Source organism: Gallus gallus, chromosome 4 (assembly GCF_016699485.2).
Source record: "Gallus gallus isolate bGalGal1 chromosome 4, bGalGal1.mat.broiler.GRCg7b, whole genome shotgun sequence".
NCBI classification, from domain to species: domain Eukaryota; kingdom Metazoa; phylum Chordata; class Aves; order Galliformes; family Phasianidae; genus Gallus; species Gallus gallus.
Genome location: NC_052535.1, coordinates 45,953,619 through 45,973,156, shown reverse-complemented (window position 1 = coordinate 45,973,156; position 19,538 = coordinate 45,953,619). Strand labels below are relative to the sequence as shown.

General features: G+C 51.0%; 2 protein-coding genes across 13 annotated transcripts in view; both read right to left on the bottom strand.

The window, feature by feature from the left end:
* The window catches only part of TMEM150C (transmembrane protein 150C), a 20,029-nt gene extending 4,187 nt beyond the window's left edge, over positions 1–15,842 (bottom strand). The window contains exons 1-7 of one of the 12 annotated variants that reach the window (XM_025149988.3): positions 13,595–15,842; positions 13,396–13,486; positions 4,902–4,986; positions 3,909–3,962; positions 3,756–3,788; positions 3,592–3,659; positions 1,809–1,936 (exon numbers count right to left, since the gene is read on the bottom strand). In XM_025149988.3, the coding sequence (XP_025005756.1) occupies positions 1,809–1,936; positions 3,592–3,659; positions 3,756–3,788; positions 3,909–3,962; positions 4,902–4,981 (363 nt within the window). In that variant the 5' untranslated portion in view covers positions 4,982–4,986; positions 13,396–13,486; positions 13,595–15,842. Of the gene's footprint in view, positions 1–1,808; positions 1,937–3,591; positions 3,660–3,755; positions 3,789–3,908; positions 3,963–4,901; positions 4,987–7,770; positions 8,054–8,680; positions 8,796–8,987; positions 9,048–13,395; positions 13,487–13,594 lie in introns of those variants that run through there. The other 11 variants (XM_025149989.3, XM_025149990.3, XM_025149991.3 and 8 more) reach the window with 11 other exon arrangements.
* Positions 14,315–19,538, bottom strand: part of SCD5 (stearoyl-CoA desaturase 5) — a 21,067-nt gene continuing 15,843 nt past the window's right edge. The window contains exons 5-7 of the mRNA XM_015276479.3: positions 19,029–19,234; positions 16,375–16,607; positions 14,315–15,974 (exon numbers count right to left, since the gene is read on the bottom strand). Of these exons, the coding sequence (XP_015131965.2) occupies positions 15,784–15,974; positions 16,375–16,607; positions 19,029–19,234 (630 nt within the window). The 3' untranslated portion in view covers positions 14,315–15,783. The remainder of the gene's footprint in view (positions 15,975–16,374; positions 16,608–19,028; positions 19,235–19,538) is intronic.

Genomic DNA, 19,538 nt, shown 5'->3' with positions numbered 1-19,538 from the left:
TGCCTTTCTGTCTCCTGGCTGCCATTTCTCATAGGGCTCAGTGACTGTGCAGTGCTGCAAAGGAACGGGACAGACACATTCCACAAACAAGAGTTTGCAAAGAGATCCCTCCAGGATGCAAATACATTCAGAAAGCCCACTAAGGGCAAGGCTTAGGCTTAACATTTTCCCTCTTCCCTCTGAGGCTCTTCTAAAGAATAAACCACCAGTGCATAATTCCTCTTTGCAGCCTTGATTCCTGTTCCGTGATTTAACCAATTTCCAAGCAATGCTCAATGTGCAAAATAACAGAGCAGTCACCCTGCTTGTGCTGATCCCTCCCCGTTTTTTTTTTTAGGGTTGTTGCTTTCATGGGGTTTGGGTTTGTTGGTTTTTGTTGTTGTTGTTTGGTTTCTGTTTTTGTTTGAAAAGAGCAGGTTCAAATTATGGTAGAAGCAAAAACGGGATTGAACTTGTTTTCCCAAGGCAGCCTGCACTGCATGGGGCTTACAGCCTTCATGGAGACTCTAAAATACCCAATCTGTAATTTTCTAGCAATGTGATTTAATGCCACGTTCAGCTCAGTCGTTAGGCAGGGAAAAGCATGGGCTTCAGTCTCATTACCACACGCTTTCATGGCCTGGCACAAGATCTAAGCAAGGATACAGCTAACTAACAAGGAGCGGATTATTAGTCCAAAATGTATAGCCATGAAAGATTCACAGCACCTACTTTACAAGAACAAGCATTTGCTCTGAGAGGGAGAAAAAAGGAAGACGTGCAAACTGCTTCCTACTACCTAGCCCCTGTCATAGAAATATTCTTCTTGCACCTAGATGTGGTTGTTACAAGGGCTTTGTCATTCTTAGTTGAGAAGCTCTCATGAAAAACTAAACCTGCAGGTTTTTGCCTGGGCCACGGAGTTAGCAAGGCCTCCAGAACAGCTCAATTAGCTCACAGTTAATTAAGAAAAGAAAAAAAAAGAAAAAAAAGACAGACTGTAAAGGACACAAAGTTCCCACAACTGCTCTACAACCCAAACAGCTACTAATCCTTCAAAAAACAAGTGCTTTTTCTGTATTAGCAGGAAAACCCATCTCCATTCCTGCAAAAGCAGTTGAGAAGCCTTTCTCCATTCCTGGTATGAGACAGAACAACAGGGAGAGCAATGGGATAGGAAAACCAAAGCAGCCCACTTGCTCTCACTGCTTGCTTTTCACTGCAGACCTGACAGACAGAGACTTGTGATCACAGTGAACGCACAACCCCACGGAGTAAGGCTGCAGAGCTGACAGCTTGACTGCTCGTCAAGCAGTTGCAGAACAGATGGAGAATTGCAGGGACCTCATCCAGGCACCCATCACACCGGGGAGAGCGGCAGCATTTCTCTGCTGCATCCCCCTCGTGGGAGTCAGAGGACAAGCAGGAGGTAGGTTTAACCAACACACGTTTTAAGTGAAGGACGCTGAAATGTCTGCTAAATACGCATTGGCAGCTGTGCATCTGCTAACACAGATACAGATATAAACCTCCAGCTCAGTCCATTTACCCAGGACCATCTGCACCTAACCCCAGGGCTCAGGAGATTCAGGAGGCTCCCTGCTCTGGCTCTCAGCAGGTCAAGCATGCATGAAGTATACAAACAATTACCACGGTCCTTCATCTCTGCGTGTCCTGGAGCCACGATAAGCATCAGGCAGAGGTGGCAGGGTGGGTATGAGGAGGGCTGGGGCACAACCAGACGTGTAGTTCAAAGACCTGGGCTGACCCGCTTAGAAAGCAGGAGCCTTACGACACACATGCAGCAGCGCGAGCCTGGTGTGCAGTACCTGGAAGTTGCCGAGTAAGGTCATCCCAAAGGAGGCCAGGCACAACGCCACCAGGCCGCTGACGTTCAGCCAAGGGTTCAGCACCTTTGGCTTCAGCTGAATGAAACGCAGGACAGCAACAACAAGTGCTGAGGAAGAAAGAGAGAGCATGAAGTAGGTCATTAGGTAAAACGTGCTGCAGAAGGCACCTGGCTGGGCTCACAGCTGTTTTCCACTGCTAGGGACAGAAACTCCCTGACTAAGGGGGCTCACCTGTGCTTTTCCACTGTCCTTTCTACAGCTCACGATCCTCACAAAAGAGATATCGCTCCCTGTGAAACCATGTGACCGTTTCTTAAAACAACAACGAGAGTGACAAAGGGGAATTAAGAGGTCACCTCCCTGCTTTATGTGTGAAACAATACCATTTTGAATTTCCAGAAATGCTAACGTTTCTGGCTTTAGTGCTTTCTGCTGGTTCTCCTCCAGCAGCAAAGGCTTTGACACAACTGAAGTCAGCAGAGGCATGAGCTCCAGGCAGCCAGTCAGAAGCACCCCAATGCAGTAGAGGAATCCAATCTACCATCGCCAGCCTGGCCTCCTCCATAAAGCAGAGACAACATAAAAACAAATGTGCAGTCTGGAGATTCCCTGGTTTCACTTCTTCTCACAGCGGGGAGAAGCAGCGATGAAAGCAGACAGCAGAGCTGGGCTTCAAAAAGCTCTAGCCTTCCTTCACAGCACCTGCCCCTGTGCTCAGGGGGCTCTGTCCTCACGTCTACCCAGATCACAGCACCAAGACAGTCCCTGCCCTTCCATACAGCCCACAAGCTGGAAGCAGAGTTGTTCATAATAATTGAGACCCTGGTTTGATAAGCGAGGTCTGACCTTCAAACAGTGCCACACACAAAAACAAGCTTTAAGGATGCCAACACCACCCCCAGAAGTCATACTTGAAAATAAGGAAGTTCAAGTCAGGGTTCACAAGGAACCTCATCTCACTGGATTTTGCATTACCAAGCTGCATCTTCGTTAGGGCAGGCTGAGATTGTCAAGGGATCTCACTTGTACACACACTGGTATGGATTCATCTCCAAGCTCAACTCAACCCAATTTCTCAGATTCAGAAAGGAAATATCATGTCTTTCACTGATAGCAGCAGCAGAAAGAGCCAAACTGGCAGCACCAAGAAGCATCCCACAAAGGGAAAGATGAGCGCAAGTACTACTAAATAAAGCAAACACAAGTTAAAATAATCATTCATCCATTTCAGTTTGGGATAATTTGTTCCAAATCAGTATAGGTGTAGGTAGCAAACACTTCAAGAGCCTAATGCGGGTATCTTTTCCAAGCATTTGTATTTTTCAGACATTCCTTCTATTTAACATTAAGTGCTTTACCCTTGATGCCTGCTGCTGGAAGAAGCCAGTGAGCCCTCACAGCTTCAGTAATGGAATTTGGGAAGGGGTGGGGGTGCAGGGCAACTTTTGCACTGTAAGTTGTTGCACTTGTAAGATTATGGCATGGAAATATTCACACTTGCAGCACAGAACAGAAAGCCGCCACGCAATGAAGAACAATCACACAGCTTCAAGGCTAATGAAGCTCAAACGCATCCAGCCTCATTCTGCCTTTCTACAAATGAAGCCAAAACAATCCTGGCTTAATCAGCAGCAATCACAGCTTAAAGGATTTCACATCAGCAGATCTAAAGAGCGACGCGTATTGGATATTACTTATGTTTCAATGACTTCTTACAATACATTACGAGAGGGTAAGAAATAATCCTCCTTGTGGTTCCTACCTAGAAATGCTGCCATGTTCATGACTTGGCTAAACACGCAGCTCGCGGGAGGAGCATCACCTGCAATACTTGGAAAACAAAGCGTACCATTGTAACTCCAAGATGGCAAAGACGTGTGAACAACAGCCGTTCATCAGAACAGTAAGAGGAAAAATAGCACTCACCTTATATAAGGTGGTCTTTTGGAACCTGGTTTCCTACAAGACACGAGCGCAGAGGAGTTGAGATTCAGGAACTTCTTCCCCGTTTTGTTTTTATCACTTAATTATTTTAACCAAACAACTAATTGAAAGCAAAGCCCACAGACCCCATCTTACCTCTCCGGTACATTTAGTGCAATAATTTTGTTGTCTTCCACTGCTATAAAGTACCTGTCAAGAAAAAAAAAAAGGCACAAACAGCCTCAAACCTCATTTTGGCTTCTATTCCAAATACCACTCAACCTGGTAAGCACCTTAAAGCCCAGTGACACGAGGTCAGGCAAAATCAGAACCCAAGGAGGCAGCCAGTGTTCAAGCAGGCAGCTTTGTTTCCCAGCCTGTTGCCTGCCTTTCTGTTACATCTGCTCTGCACGGCCAGCTGGAGAAGCAGATCACCGAACTGGACTAAAAATAATCACCCAAGGAAATATTTTCATTTTGAATCTGAATCATTTGATTCACCTGGTTTGCTCTGCTTCCCCCACAAAAGCTGTTTTAGCAGCCATAGGCTCAGACAAACAGCTTAAGCTATTCCTGCTGCTGAAAAACGTCTCCAGATCCGTGGCCAAAGTTACACCCTACCAATACAGCATTTCTCAGGCTGAGCAGAGCTGCTGATTGCATACTTCTCGCTCCCAAATTCATGCTGCAGTTGTCTGCCTGCATGCCTGGGGAGAGCCCACTCAGGGGAACACACACCTTGTGTGTCTTTTGTTAAAAAGGGCTGCTGAGAAAGCGAGCCATCAGCATTACGCTGCCAGCAGGCTGTCCGTACGAGGCTGCACGTTGGGCTCTTCATCCCAGAGCAGAGCCTGAGCACTTCTCCAAGAGCTCTGCTGAGTCATTTACAGAAAAGGTGATGGAGGGAAATTTCTGCATCTTGGCCTCCTGTTTTTTTTTTTGTTTTTTTTTTTTAAGGCAGTTTCCAGTAATGGGTGCCATGAGGAAGCCAAGGTTGGAAACTTGGCCTGGGGAGCATAGAAACTCAGGGAAACGCACATGCTCCTCTATGGACTGGCCTCTGGCCTTCCCAAGTGCCTTTGCAGCCCCACAGAAACTCAAGTGTCCCCCCCACAGATCCGCCCTCCTGAAGTGCAGCAGGTAACTTACACAATCCATAACCCAGCTGACGTAAATAGGGTAAACACAAGGGGCAAAAACATCCACACGCTGCATTTCTTCCCGTCCATACCTGCTAGAAACAAAGAGTAAAGTAGAAAGTAAAAGTAAAAAGAGGGCCCAGGCAATCAAACCCCTTGTCCCCCCGTGCTGGAAGCAGCAAGAGCGCATCCCCACAGCAGGTGCCGCCCCAAGACCAACCTCACACTGCCAGCCTTACCCACCACTACAGCTGGTGTGAGGAGCTAAGCTGCTGCATGAGGGCAGCAGCTGCTGGGCTGCACAGGAACAGAGAGCCTGCAGCAGGGAGGCTCTATTCAGACACACCTAGGGAACAGAGGCAGCTCTCAAAGCATTCTCCTGAAGCAGTTTGTGCAAGGTCATTCCACCAGACCCGCAGCCCTCGCTCCTTGATCCTTTCCAGAGGCACGTGGCAGCACAGCCTCCCTCCCGTGATCATTACCCATTCCACACACATCATACCGGCACAGTCCGCAGAGCAAAGTGAGATGGATGCACATGTTCTCTCCTCACCCCCACAAAGCACACGACCAGCTCCCATCCTGGCTACAGCTATCAGCTAAAAACGGTGTTTGGATGCTCCCAAAGGTGAGCCAAGCTCAAGCGCTGTCACAACGAGGCGTGACAAACAGGACCAGCTCTGGACGCTGTGCAATGCTGCACGGGCCTTAAGGATGCTGTGCACATACTCTCCTGAGGAAGTATTTGTCCTACAGGCAAGATCCCACTGGACAAGACTGTGAGATGCCAGAGCCACTCCTGCAATACATGCAATTCAGAAGTGCCACGATGCTGTCATGCTCCAAACACAGAACACCTTGTACACCCCGTGAGCCCTCTGACAGTGGACCAAATACCTCCTCATGCTCTGCTGTCCTGCACACACGTTCCTTCAGGCACCAGCACAGCCAAGAGATGCAAACAGAATGTGAACAACGGGAGGCTCTCCGCTCCAGCGCCCACTTTGCTTTCCCCAGGGCAGCGGCCCTACATCAGCTGTGCTGCCCTCCTGCACCCTGCACATTGCCAGAGGGGCACTGCACAGCACCATTCGATGTGAGGCCTGAGGGCTCGTCTCACCCTGAGCCACGCCAGGCTTGTATAAAACCATAAGGCTCAAGCGAGGCTGAATCACAAACCGTACAAGAAGGATAAGCTAGCAAATAAGATCTCTTCCCTGGCCTGGGAGCAGAGGAAACTGCATGCAGGGAGCACAAAGCCATGCAAGCATTAAATACTCAATGTAGCGAGCAGTCAGCTCCAGCGTGTAGATGGATCTTCAGCATGGTGCAGCAGAACAGAAGAAATTGTTTCTGTGGGTGGAGCACATTTCCCCACCCATCTCATCTCTATTCCTCTCCCTGCACAAAGGACTCCGGTTCCCCACGGCCCCTGCTGCTCCAGCTGCAGCTGTTCTATGAGCATAGCCCTCGCCTTTTTCTCCTGCAGCCCATAAATACGCAGTGGCATCCCATAGCTGCAGCTGAGCTCCTTGTTCTCATCCCGCTGGAGGGGAGCAAGCAGGTAGATGTCACCTCCCATTACAGCCCGCGTTTCCTTCCTCTGCGAGATAACTGCTGCTAGAGCAGCTCTCCTGCTTTCTACTGGACTAAGCCAAGGCAGCACGATGCTTTCAGCTCACAAATAGCAGGTCTTGTTGCTTACCCTTCCCCCTCAGGAAGGTACAAAGAATGCACGGACGCGACTAAATCAGACACTGGAAATCACACTTGTCTTCATTGCCGGCTCACCACAGCTCCTCTGCCACTCAGTGCGCCTCTCCGCCAAGAAATCATAGCCTTCCCAACCTACTTCAGAGGTGTCTGATGGGGGGAAAGGTAGGTGGCACAGGGCTCATCTCCCAAGGCAGAGCCAAGGGCAGCACATAGGGATGGGGGCAGCAGTCCATGGCTGGGAAGGACACCGCTGCAGCCCCTTATGTGGGCACTGTGCTGAGGTAGGACTGTACATACCCCTGCTGCCCCCTCCAAGGTAGAGCATGGAAGTAATGGCTGGAGCAGACACCTTCTAGTGTTGTTCAATGGCACGTCACATGCATGCCTGAGGATGTTCAGCAATCTCTGTGTGGACTGAGGATAGTTTAAAATCAAGATTTGCTTGGGCACCTCACACTTACACCCTGCTGCATTGGCTGGGTGCAGAACTAAATCTTGTGGCACCTCACCTCTTTGCAGAGGTTAGCACGTGCCAGCCCTGCACTGCTGTTCAACTGAGACCATTCTCAGCTTTTGCAGTAACCTGCTCCAGTCTTGGGTTCATGTCTTCAAGCGGGGAGGCCACCAGCACCTCCATCAGCAGCCAGGGATGAGAGAATAAGGAACGCAGTCAGCACCCTCCCCTGAGCCAAAATAAAATGCTAAGTGGGAAAAATAACCTAAATTCTCCCTGGGAAATGCAGAAACCATTTCTTCGAGAGCTAATTGCTCCGCGGGGACGATGCTGAGCCAACCTTCCCCTCCGCAGCTCTGCTCTGTGTTGCTGCCACCACCAGTGATGCCAAATCTGAGTCGTCAACTCCAGCTGATGACACCAGCCACCTCAGCAGGCCCATGCTTTCCCAAGGAAACATACCAAGTTCAAGAGGCAGTTGGATATTGCACGCACGGTCGCCAACCACTAGGCCAGGCTACCCGGAGCCACAGCCAGCCTGGGGATCCTAGGGATTTTCCTCACTTTAGGCTTTCTCTGCTGTCTCCATCCCAGCTCTCACGATCAGCCATTTGCTTTGTTCTTGCTGTCACTGCCCCATGCTACTCCCCCAAGCAATTAAGCTCCGGTTCCTCTAATGTAAGTACTCCAGTAACAGCGGGCAGCTCACCAAACCTATCCTGGCGCGAGTTCTCTTAATGTAAGCATCTTAATTTCATCCGCCAAGAACGTCACAGGCTCTTCCTGGAGTTGATTTTGCCAAGAGACGTGAATGCAAGGAAGGACAACACCGCCACGCTAATGGAGTTGCAAATCTTTCCCAAGATGAGAACGTGCAGAAGCATCTCAAGGGCCCATTCACAAGCTGCATGAAACGCCAGAGCAGCATTCCTTCAATAGGCATTTCACAACACCCGGCCACTGAGTCATTACACAGAATAGCCACCGAGCCAAGAGCTCTGGGAGAAGGAGGGAACCGCTCCAGCCCTACGGCGAGGCATAAAGAAGGGACGTTAGGAGGCAGCCAACGGGAGAGGCACAAACCGAGGTTGTACGTTGCTCGGCCTCTGCCGGCTTTAAATGGAGGGCCGGCTATAGCTTTCAGTTGCTTTTCGCCAGTGAGAATAGCTGCAGCCTCTCGACGCCCGATCGCCGTGACCGGAGGGACACGCAGCAGCACGTGACGCACCAACCACCCACGGGCTACCAGTGCCAACACAAAGCAGAGCCCTTTCGGGTTTATCTCAAGGTCCCGAGCGCGCAGCGACAGAGATAAGGCACGCCAGCAATTGGTTGGATGCTCCAGCGCCCAGCTAACACCTGCGGGCTGCGCAGCGCCCAAACGCCATCCTCCTCAGAGAGCAATGGGAAAAGGTACGGCCGCCTCCGGGCTGCACGTGGGGACAAGCAGGGGACGCTCCAGCAACGGCGGCAGCTGCCTTCGACCACCGACTCTCCCTGCCTCGCAGTTGGGGGAGAACGGCCGACCAAAAACCAACCCACCGCCAACCCCCGGGGCCGCGCACAACCGTACGCTCCGAACGCCCGCACCCCGGCCGCGGCTGCCACACGGTACTCACGGGCCACGCGGGGAACGGCGCTGAGCGGCCGCGCTACAGCCTGAGGCGACGCCTGAGAGCAGACCTGGGCCGGGCCCGCCTTTCTGGCATCGGGGTCTCGCGTCGCAGCGGGCTGCTGGAAGGAGACGAACGCGTGCAACTGGCCGCGCCGAGAGGCTGCAGCGCCGGCCGGGGCACTCCGAGAGCCGCCGCCGGTGCGCCGCAGGAGGAACGCAGCCACGCACGGCTCTTCCCCCGCTCGGCCCCGAGGCGCGGCGAGCGCCGCCAACGGTCACCCGCGACCGCCGGGCGGGCGGGCGGCTCCTACCTGAGGGCGGCGGCTGCTCCTCAACCTCCGCTGCCGGCGGCGACGGCACCAGGAGCCGAGGGAGGCGGGGGGGAGGGAGGCGGGAGGAGGGGCCGGGCTGCCGCCGTCCCCGCCCCGGCCAGGCGGGGCTCTGACGGCGGCACGGCCCCCTGCGGTGAGGTGTGGAGATCGGTCACCTTTGGCTTTAGCGGCCGAGGTTGAAGGGAGCCTTGTGCGGAGGTGCCGGGAAGCGATCGCCGCGGCCCGCTGGTTCCAGCCGGAAAGGAAAACCCGGCAACCGATGGCAAACCTCCTCCGTCGCTTCGAGCCTGCCGCCAGCCAAAGCTGGAAGGGATACAATGCGGCATATGGGGGTTTTAAAGCAATTTCGTTCTCGGTAAACTCCTGAGTGCTTGAGATATTTTGTTCGCGGGAGCTCTTTTCTGAGCAGATGGCGTCCCTTCGAGTGCTGGGAAACGCAGGGAGCCGGCGGCACACCGAAGACCTTTCAGAAATTAATCACGGCTTCAAAGAAGCACTCACCCCCGGGGCTGCGGGCGGAGGCGGGAGCGGGCCCGGGAAAGCGGGCTGCTCCTCCCTGAGGGGAGGGCCGCGGGCACGAGGACTTTGGAGCTGCATCCCTCAGTTTATCAGCCTTGCTGATCACCAGTGCTCCTAAATGGCTCTGTGAGATCGCTTTGATGTGCCTCCAGGGCCTTCCCTGTCCCGCCTTTGTCCCATCTTGGTCTCCGCCATCCGACATCGACATCGGTCGTAGAATCACAGAGTCATTAAGGTTGGAAAAGACCTCTGAGGTCACGCAGTTCTACCACACACCCATCCCTACCACGTCCCTCAGTGCCACGTCTCTGCTGTTCTCCAGTGCTTCCATGGATGATGACTGCAGCATCTCCCTGGGTAGCCCGTGCCACTGCATCACCGCTTTCTGAGAAGAAATTATTCCCAATATCCAACCTGAACCTCCCCTGGTGCAACTTGAGGCCATTCCCTGCTGTCCCATCACTGCTATCCGGGAGAAGAGGCTGACCCCCACTTTGCCACAACCTCCTTTCAGGGAACTGTAGGAAGCAACAAGCTCTCCCTTGAGCCTCCTTTTCTCCAGACGGAACAATCCCAGTTGCCAGTTCACGCATACCAGACTCCCAGACTCATCCTGCCCAGCAATGGGGAACCTGCCTGGCAATTTACCTACCCCAGAAAGGAGAGCAGCTCCAATACACACAGATGCTCAGAATTACAGCTTTCCTTCTCCTGATGCCTTGCAGCGTGTGGGTGATCCCTGTCCACGCTTCACCACATCAGTGCTCTTGGTGAGGACCAAACCGTGTGCCAGCTCCGTGCCCACCTTCTTCTCACGATGCAGAGGAGGAGTAAGAGTCCTTGTGCCCTGACATTGGGTGTTAGGATCTGCCCTCAAAGCTATTTTTCACACAAAAGAGAGGATTTCCACAAAGCAAATCCCACCTGGCAGACCTCACTCACAGCTCGGAGAGAACCAAAGGTAACCCCTCTCAGGGATGGTTTGGCCATTGCAGGCCGACTGTCATTTTGGTGGGCTCTTCTTCAGGGAAAGCAGTAAATAAGAGAGAAGGAAGGAAGAAAGGGGAATTGCTCAGCGTTTGTTTTCATTCCTGGGGCATGCATGTGTTCTGAAAATAGATGTACCACCTGGTTTTCCTGTCCTGTTTCTTTCCACTCCCAAGCTGGAGTAGGGCTGGACAAGAAGCATCGCCCACCCAGCACTGGGGGTGGGAGGAAGGGGCCAGGAATCGCTGAGCTGCGGTACAGCTTAATACAGCACCTGAGCAACTGCTCCTCAGCTTAAGTGATAGCCCTCATTTCGTTAGCCAGATCAGCTCTCATCAAAGCCATCTGTTCGTTCATCCAGCTTTTAAAATATTTTGATAGACTTCATTTCTCCAAATGCCTCGCTGCTAAACATACACCGTATGAGCACACATGGCAGGAGCAACAGGCATGCTCAAGGTTTGCTGGAGGAACCACTGCCTGCAGAACACCCCCTCTCCCAACCTAAGGAGTATCCCCAGGTCCCAGTCCTCCAAGGTAAGCTCTTCTCAGTCATAGGGGTTTGGGACTGGAGCAGCAAATGGAGGTGACTAAGGTGACCTGCACCTTCAGTTAATACTGTGCTCATCAGCTCTGATAAGCATCAGTTCACTTCTGTATTTTATCTTTTTCACTGCAGCTTTCCCCCAAGCATCTTCCAAAGCCTGCAGTAGGTGCTTTTGTACTTTTGTTCTGCCTGCAGGCTTTGCTTTCCATCTTTAGGGATGCAGAGGCATGGCTTCACCTGTGCTGGGCCCAGTTCCAATCGGGGTCCAGTTCCTCTCATTCTCCCTTACCTAATGAGGCTGTCGTTGCTATGTGTGCAGCCGTGGATGCCTGGGGTTCTATTTCAGGCACTGGGCACTGCCGAGCCAGAGCTGTGGCTGGAGATGGGCACCTGGGCTTACGTTAGCAAACAGCTTCTCCACTGCCAGGCCCTGTTCTTGGTTCCTCTTCTCATCAAAGGAAGATCCTAAGGAAAATTAGACCTTGATTCCTAGAGGTTGTGAAAAGGAGCCCCATAACTGCCTGTGAGACCCTTTTTGTGTGACAGTACAGCTACAGAACAGCCCAGGAGCAAAAATATGGAGGTGCTACAAGTCCAACCTGAGTGTGCTTTGAGGGCCACAGCGTGACAGAGGATACATCATCAACCTTCACAAATCCCTCCACATCAAGAGCCCTCCAGGATGCAAACACCCCCACATCAGCTGACCGAAGCCTGTAGTGACAGCACTGCATTGACAGCATGGTGGGGGCTCCAATGGACACAGGAGACCTTTCAGAAGAGTGGCTTATTCCTAGGATCCTCCTACCCAACCGCCTGCTGTAATACCAAAGGCCAGACCACATTTCCCATCTGACAGGCTGGTTTTCAGGAGGGTTAGCTGATGGTTTCTGGGTCCAAGAAATTATCAGCCTAAGCCAGGGAAGTGCATTTGCCCGGCACAAGCTGCAGGGTGAGGTAGGGACACAAATATTGCCCTGCCTGAAAATCAACCGCTGAGCCCCAGCAGCAGACACCCATCCTGCCCACACACGGCGCCTGTGCTTGACTTCTGCATCTCAGCACCGTGCAGGGCCGTGGCACAGCGCCCAGCACCACGGCACACAGCAGGATTGCCACTGGCTTTCCCCAGTACAGCAGCAGGGCTGCAGGGCAGGAGTTCACACATGAGCTTTCTGCTCCACTTGGCTGCCTTTCAGAAGCTGTTAAGTGAACCCTGATGAATTTCTTAGCTCCAGAGATCACACTGTCTCCCGAGCCTGTTTCCAGGTGCAACTCTGACACCAGTGGGTTTTGCTCCTGTTCACCCCCTGCTGCAGGGGATTGTCTGAGTGTAGCACAGCCCGTACACCCAAAAGAAGTGCAGATGGGGTGAAATGGAGCCTGGAAGCTCCGCTGTAATCAGCAGCCACAACCTCATCTTTGTTCTAGTTCTGCTTGCCTCTGTACCCTGACCGTGGTGTTTGTACACAGCCCTAATGGGATTTCATCAATGTTTGCGTAGCCAAGCACACACTGAAAGTTACAAGAGAAGCTCTTGAATCATATGCCAAGTCCCAGACCATGCAGACTGTTTCTCTGAGCTGACACAGGACAGAAAGAAGATCTGCCTGGGGGTCTCTTCTGTGGGAAGGAACAAATGATATCTGAGCCAACAGTACATTTCCACAGAGTCTCATCTATTCTGGTGAAAATCATAGAATCATAGAATGGCCTGGGTTGAAAAGGACCACAGTGATCATCCAGTTTCATCCCCCTGCTATGTGCAGGGTTGCCAACCACTACATCAGGCTGCCCAGAGCCACATCCAGCCTGGCCTTGAATGCCTCCAGGGATGGGGCATCCACAACCTCCTTGGGCAACCTGTTCCAGTGCATCACCACCTTCTGTGTGAAAAACTTCCTCCTAATATCTAACCTAAACCTCCCCTGTCTCAGTTTAAAACCATTCCCACTTGTCCTCAGCCTCTGCTGAGTGTGAGAGCCCACAGCCTTGAGACTCTCAGCACACAAACACTCCTGAGAGAGGAGAGCAGCACATGCTGTTCCTGTCTTAGTGCGACTCCACAGCTTCCCTGCTGCACTGCATGAGCCCCACATACTGAGGGAGACCACACGACAGAATACAGCCAAGACTGTTTCCATACCAGCGAGGTACCTGAGTTCTACCCACACTCAGGACATTCACTTGGGAAACATCATTTTTTCCTGCAAAGGACTACTGGTATTTTTTTTTATTAGCCCCACCGTGCAGAGAAAGCAGAGCTGAGGAAGCTACAAGCTCATGCCTGAGGCATTTGATGGAAGATCTTTACATTTCCAAATGATGGCTTACCTTCGAGTTTCAAAATCACAGCTAACTTGCAAACAGCTCCAAGGTCTCAGATCCCCCAGTCCCACTGGAACTGGTGTTGCTTCAAGCGCACCTACAAGGAAAACAGCTGTTACCTTGTTAAAATCTCACCGAGTCAGGCTGAGAACAGCCAGCGTCGCTTTGCGGAGCTGGTGGTTGTTCTTCCAGCACAGGAACTTACAGGAATCAGCTTAGGGAAGTCCAAGTAATAGCAATACCAAAAGAAAAAAAAAAAGAAAATAAAAGAGGATGTACGATGTGACAAAGATCAGCAGGAAGATGTGTTTGTAAGCTGCTGCACAGTGCTCTCACTGCAGTTCTCCAAACAGGGAGCTACACAGATAAAACGAAGGAAGAGCCAGGAAGATGCGTTTGTGTCTTCCCTGCTTCGCTCCTGCACTCAAACATCACCTCCAAGCCCGCCTCCAGCATCATTCTGAAGGTGCTCCCCAACGATTTTTGCTGCCCTCCAACAGCCCATTGACCCCTCAGAGAGGGAAGCAATGCTCCTGACACTCCTGCACTTCCAAGCAGTAGGTAGGAAACTTCCTAGCTTCCCGCACTCACAGCAGTGAGACGTCTCCCCCCGCGTGTGCAACTCCTGTGTCTGCCAAGAGCCACAACTGCAGATGGACGCACGTTGAGACACACACATCTGGCACACGCAGGCCTTTCAGCAAATTGCATCAGGAGGAAGGAAGTAATCCACTCTCGTGGTGCCCTTCTGGTTGATAAAAGTCCTCCTCCACTGAGGAGGAACACACACACACACACACACGGAGGGGGTGGATACCTGCAGATGCTCTGCTCTAACAGAATAGCTGGAAATGTCAGGTGTAGCAGTGCTGTGCTTCTCCCTTTGCTGCTGGAGGTGTTTCCAAGCAAAACGCAGCGGCCGGACTAATTCATAACTGTTTATTGTAAAACACTCAAGAGTTTAACATCATTAATGGCAAATTAACACTGTTAAAACACCTGCTGGATGAAATACAGAATAAAGACAACTCTTATATTATATGGCAACATTTGAAAAACGAGAAACAAGGAAAAAAAAAAAAAGAATTGAGTTTTAACTGTGGTTTTGTTGGTTCTTTGTTTTTGTTTAAACTCTACATCTTTCTTGAAAATACCTGGGCTGAGTCTCACCTACCTCGAGCCACTGCCGCGCTCCAGGCGAGCACCCCCCTAGCGAGGCGTATGGCGGCGACCTGCTTTATAAATGAGAATCACGCCCTCTATCTTCAAAAGTGCTCCAGTGCCGACAGTATGAAGCCTTTCTCCTGCACTGGCTGACATCTAACACAAAGGGCTGTATGTCCCATTAACTCCGCATGCTTTTTTTTTTTTTTTCTTCTTTTTTTTCTTTTTTCTTCTTTTTTTTTTTCTTTTTTCCTTTTTAAACAAGGCAACCGTTTAGTTCAGAAGCTACATAACTGTCCTTGTATTTTGCTCAGAAACCAATGGATGTTGCATGCAGCTGAAATATTAGTAGAGACTCCGACTTCGATAAAGGTCAGTTTTCAAAGACCCACAAGTCAAAGGCAGAAAATAAAACGTTAGCGGCCTCTTGTGCAAAAGGAGCTAAAATATGCATGCATTCATGGCCATGACTGGTTAGAATATAACTCAGGTCTCCAAACATCGAAACTGAAGCTTCATTTGGCTTAAGACACTGTTGAGCTCTATATCTTTACAAATTACAATGTGTATGCAACAACAAAGGAATCATCTCAACACAGCGTCAGTTCGTATTTTGGCCTGTATCTTCAACACAAAAGCCTGCTCAGCAGTCAATGGTTTTCATATTTAGCAAAGACAGCGGCGCGTTGGTTTGGCTAACAGGGCGAACGAAAAGAAGAAAGCAGATTTTCCAACTAGCAGCTAACTAATTTTAGGCTGATTTCTCCTCTTTGACATCCTGTTTTGCTTGGTGCTCTTCCTGTTCCTTTCCATCGCTTTGTAGCTGAAACAGCACATTGTGCCCTGTCCTGCCCCGTCCCCTGCAAGAAACACGTCTCAAAAGCATGTTTGATTAATAGTAGAAACAAATTCTCCCCTAACTGCACTTTGAAAGGATAATTAGTTCCTCCAAACTGCCACGTTTAACCATGAACGAGCAAATTACAACGTATTTCAGACATAATCTACAGTGACTAAAATTAGTTTAACTCTAATATTAAATAATATAGAACATTCTGACGTTTAATAGTCTGAAGTTTGGACATAAGACAGCTAATAAGGAAGAAAAGCCGGAGCCGAATCTGTTCCCGTGGAATAAATTCAGCCCAACTGAAAAAAACTAATTTTACCCAGAGGCAAATAACTCTGAGCAGTGTGCGACGGTGCTGACGCACAGAGAAGCGTTCCTCTTCAAGCACTGCCATCTCCAGTCCTTTCCTTGCGTGCCTGGATCATCTCCTTGGGAGCCTGTTTCCGCTCAGTGACCAACCCCAACCAAAACATGAAGTCAATGAACCAGGTGGTGGGGTTGAACTTCAGGCCCAGCTCGCTGGCTGAGTAGTCGAAGGGGAAGGTGTGGTGGTAATTGTGGAAACCCTCACCTGGGAAAGAGAGAAGGTGTCAGGAGACTGCATGGCTGGCACACTAATGATCGGTGGGACATCCCAACCTGCTTCCGAAGCCCTGACCCCACTGCAGGTCATGCTGCACCCCCGGCTATGGGAGACCTCTGGGGCAGACCCACAACTGGCTCCATTTTAGCCTTCTTGATTTTCCCTGCCTGGCCGCAACAGCTTCAAGAGAGGCGACTGGCAGCCAATCAAGTAGCAGAGCCACCACCTTTAGCAGAACAACGGAGCTTTCCTCCAGCAGACGCAGCCTCCTCCAAGCCCTACCTCAAAGCTGTGGCTAGCTGCAGGTGCCTACAAACCCCAACCAAAGTGCAGCACAACAGAATTTGTTCTCGGTTTGCAAGCCTCTACCCAGGGCTGCAACACCTACCGATGGCTCCCAGAGTGACAAAGGTGTTCTGCCTGGGGTTGATGTTCTTGTCATAAGGGCGGTTGCCATACATGTGAGCGGCGCTGTTGACCAGCCAGGTGACGTTGAGGGAGATGGTGTACCGGAGGATGGAGGCGAGGAAGTAGGCATTCCACAGACTCTCTCCCCAGAGGTACCATGGCACAACGGTGGGGATCACAAAGCACATCAGCACGACTGAACTCTTGTAGTACCTACAGAGAAACAAAAAGACATCATTGCTGTAGTGGGAATGATGTAGGGGAATGAGGGGTTGGGTATCACAAGGCAAGTGCCCGTCAGAACACTTGGCTGACGGTTGTAGTGCAGAAGAACATGACTGGAGCCAAGGGGCTGCAGAGGGACTTCTTGCTGGAGGGGTTTTAGGTTTGAATCAGATCGTTCCAACCAAGGCACCTGTGTCTTGACATGATGCATGAGAAATGTCAGAGCATTTATCTGTTGTGATAATCCTGGCCATGCCAGCACACTCTAAACCCCAGACTTCCGCATCTACTGAGTGTGCAAAGCCCTGGCTAGCACTCAGTACCACAGGCAGCTACTGAGAGCTACAAGGGATAGTTGTTGCCATTCCTGTCCTCTTTAAAACAGCGGTGTGAGTACTCACCTACTCACCTGCACTGAAAAACACTAGGAGATGTGGGGGTTGGAAAGTGCCAGGATACTATGGACAGATGCCAGGATAAAAATGCTGCTAATCCAGGACAAAATTCAAGAATGAAGGAAAAGGCTTGACCTAAAAACCTGTTTCTGCATGTCAAACTGAAATTATATCTCAGCAGCTCTTAGCTGTATCCAGTTCTTTGGAGCTTAAGGTGCTTGTTTTTTCTAAGAGAGGAACCACACTGATGTATCAGGAGCAGTGTTAGGGAAAGGACTGCTAGTGATCCCTATTTTTACCTTTCAAGACAGATTTTAGCATCGTTAATACTGTGGGTGTTTCCAAGTAATACTCAAAAATGTTTATAGCAAGCAACCTGCTATTAGCAAGCTAACATTCAGCTTTTCATTTCAAAAAGGCTGTCCTGCCACACCATTCTCCCCAGCCTTGGAAGACAGACACTCTAGCAAGTCACAGCAACAACAGCCTTTGCCATGGCGAAGCGCAAGGCCAGCAGCCAGGCCAGTATGCCACTGGCTCTGCTTCAGAAGAGTCACCTCCTCTGCAGAAAGCAGTCATGTGGCAGTGACCAGGGCCACTTTTTGGTCTCTGCCTTTGTGTGGCTGTCAGGGCTCTCGGTAGCCCATGAGGAATGTAGGTACTTTCATGGACTGGTGCCCATGACTGGAGGACTAAGTGAAAGTCTTTGATGGGAGGAAAAAGAAATAAAAGAATGTACATGCAATAGAGCATGTCCCAGCTCTGCCGGCATGAAAACCGTGCCAACTCCTACATGGACAGCCAGAGGATGGACCAGGTACTGCATGTCACAGCTGGGGAAGGAGCTGCGCAGCACAGAAAGTTTCAGCTATCTGCAGTCACATTTTACATTTTCCAGAGTGCAATTCGAAGCACAAAGAGAGCCCCAAACCCTGGTGCAGCAGGTCGTGTTGGGGATGAAGAGCCAAGGCCCAAACCCGGAGCAAAAACCTCAAGGTTCAGCACCTGTCAGTAAGCTCCCAAGTCCTGAATTCAAATCCCAAGAACAGGCATTTGCTAAAACACAACTTTGCTGCACAAAACCTACACCATCGCAACACAAAGTCTGCAGCACAACCAAGGCAGCAGAGCCTGCTTCTCACAGGATGCTGTCATCTTGGCAAAGGCATCAACACAGCCAAGAGGTGCTGCTGCAAACTGCAAAGGAGCCTTTGCAAACACCCACTGCTGACTGAGCCAATAAAAGCGACAAAAAGTGGAGGGTAGTCAATTCCTCCCTCCTGCAGTTCCTCTGAGGAAGGGGAGATTCAGCTGGTGCACAGCTCAGTCTAACGCAGAGGCAACACAGATTTCAGGACTCAATCAAATGCTTCCCTTACTCAGAAAATGCTCAGAAATGAGTGTATGTGGTCTGCAGAGCACCTGTACCAAATGCTTGCTGGCAGGGAGCATCTTCCATTTCTGCCCACTATGCAGTTACTCATGCGGAGAACACAGCGTGCTGCTCAATTCCCACCTCTCACAGATTGTGCAAGCAATTTGAACTCGGTCTGTGCTAATTCTCAGGGGAGGTAAATAATCCTGTGACAGATGACAGTCCCGAGAGAGGAAGCCAGTCTGAGCTGGCCCACCAGTGCCAAAGGTGAGTTTGCAGAGTGAGAAGTGCACTTCTGCATTAAGGCAGGTTGCGAATACAGCTTTTACTCCAATGAAAGCAGAAGGCCAAGAGCCCAGCGGCTTCTGCTGTGGCCGTTTTCCCAACAAGCCCTGGATTTTGGAAAAGGACAAGGACAGGGCACGCTGCCTGTGTAGCAGAGCTGGCCAAAACAGGCTGTGAGCATCAGGCGCGTGGCCACACTAGCAGGCAGAGGGATGGCAGCACTACTGCCTGCCATCGCGCTGGCAGGGATCTCACGGGGGACAAAGGGGAAAGGTTCCAACAAGGAAGAAGCCACAGCGACGTGTCAAGACCCCTCCACCCAGCACCACAAGATGGCCACACACCCCCACTTACTTTCTTTGGAATCTGACGACGGGGTCATCCAGCAGATCGGTGAAATCCAGCTTTCTTCCCTTTTCTATGACGTCTTTGTGCTTGCGCACAAACAGCCAGCCAATGTGGGAGAAGAAGAAGCCCCGGCGGGCATTGTGTGGGTCCGCATCTGTCTCCGAGTACTTGTGGTGCACGCGGTGGTCTCGGCTCCACTCGTAGATGTCATTCTGCAGAGACAGCAGGGTGGGGTGAGAGGAGAAAGGCTGGGTGCTGCTCCTGCAGAACCACCCCAGCTCCTTCCCTGCATGGGAACGGCAGTCAAACCTCTTCAAAAACACTCGGTGACTCAAGGTTGTGGCTGGTCACCACCGACACCCTCCGGGGAGAGAAACAGCACTGAAAATGGGACGGAGCTCGTGGAATGCTTCACGCACCTTCTCCTAACCTACACAGGAGCTGAACGTGCTCAGCTCTTCTCAGGGATGAGTCTCTCACAATTAAACTGGCATTTAAATTACTGTTTTGTCTGCA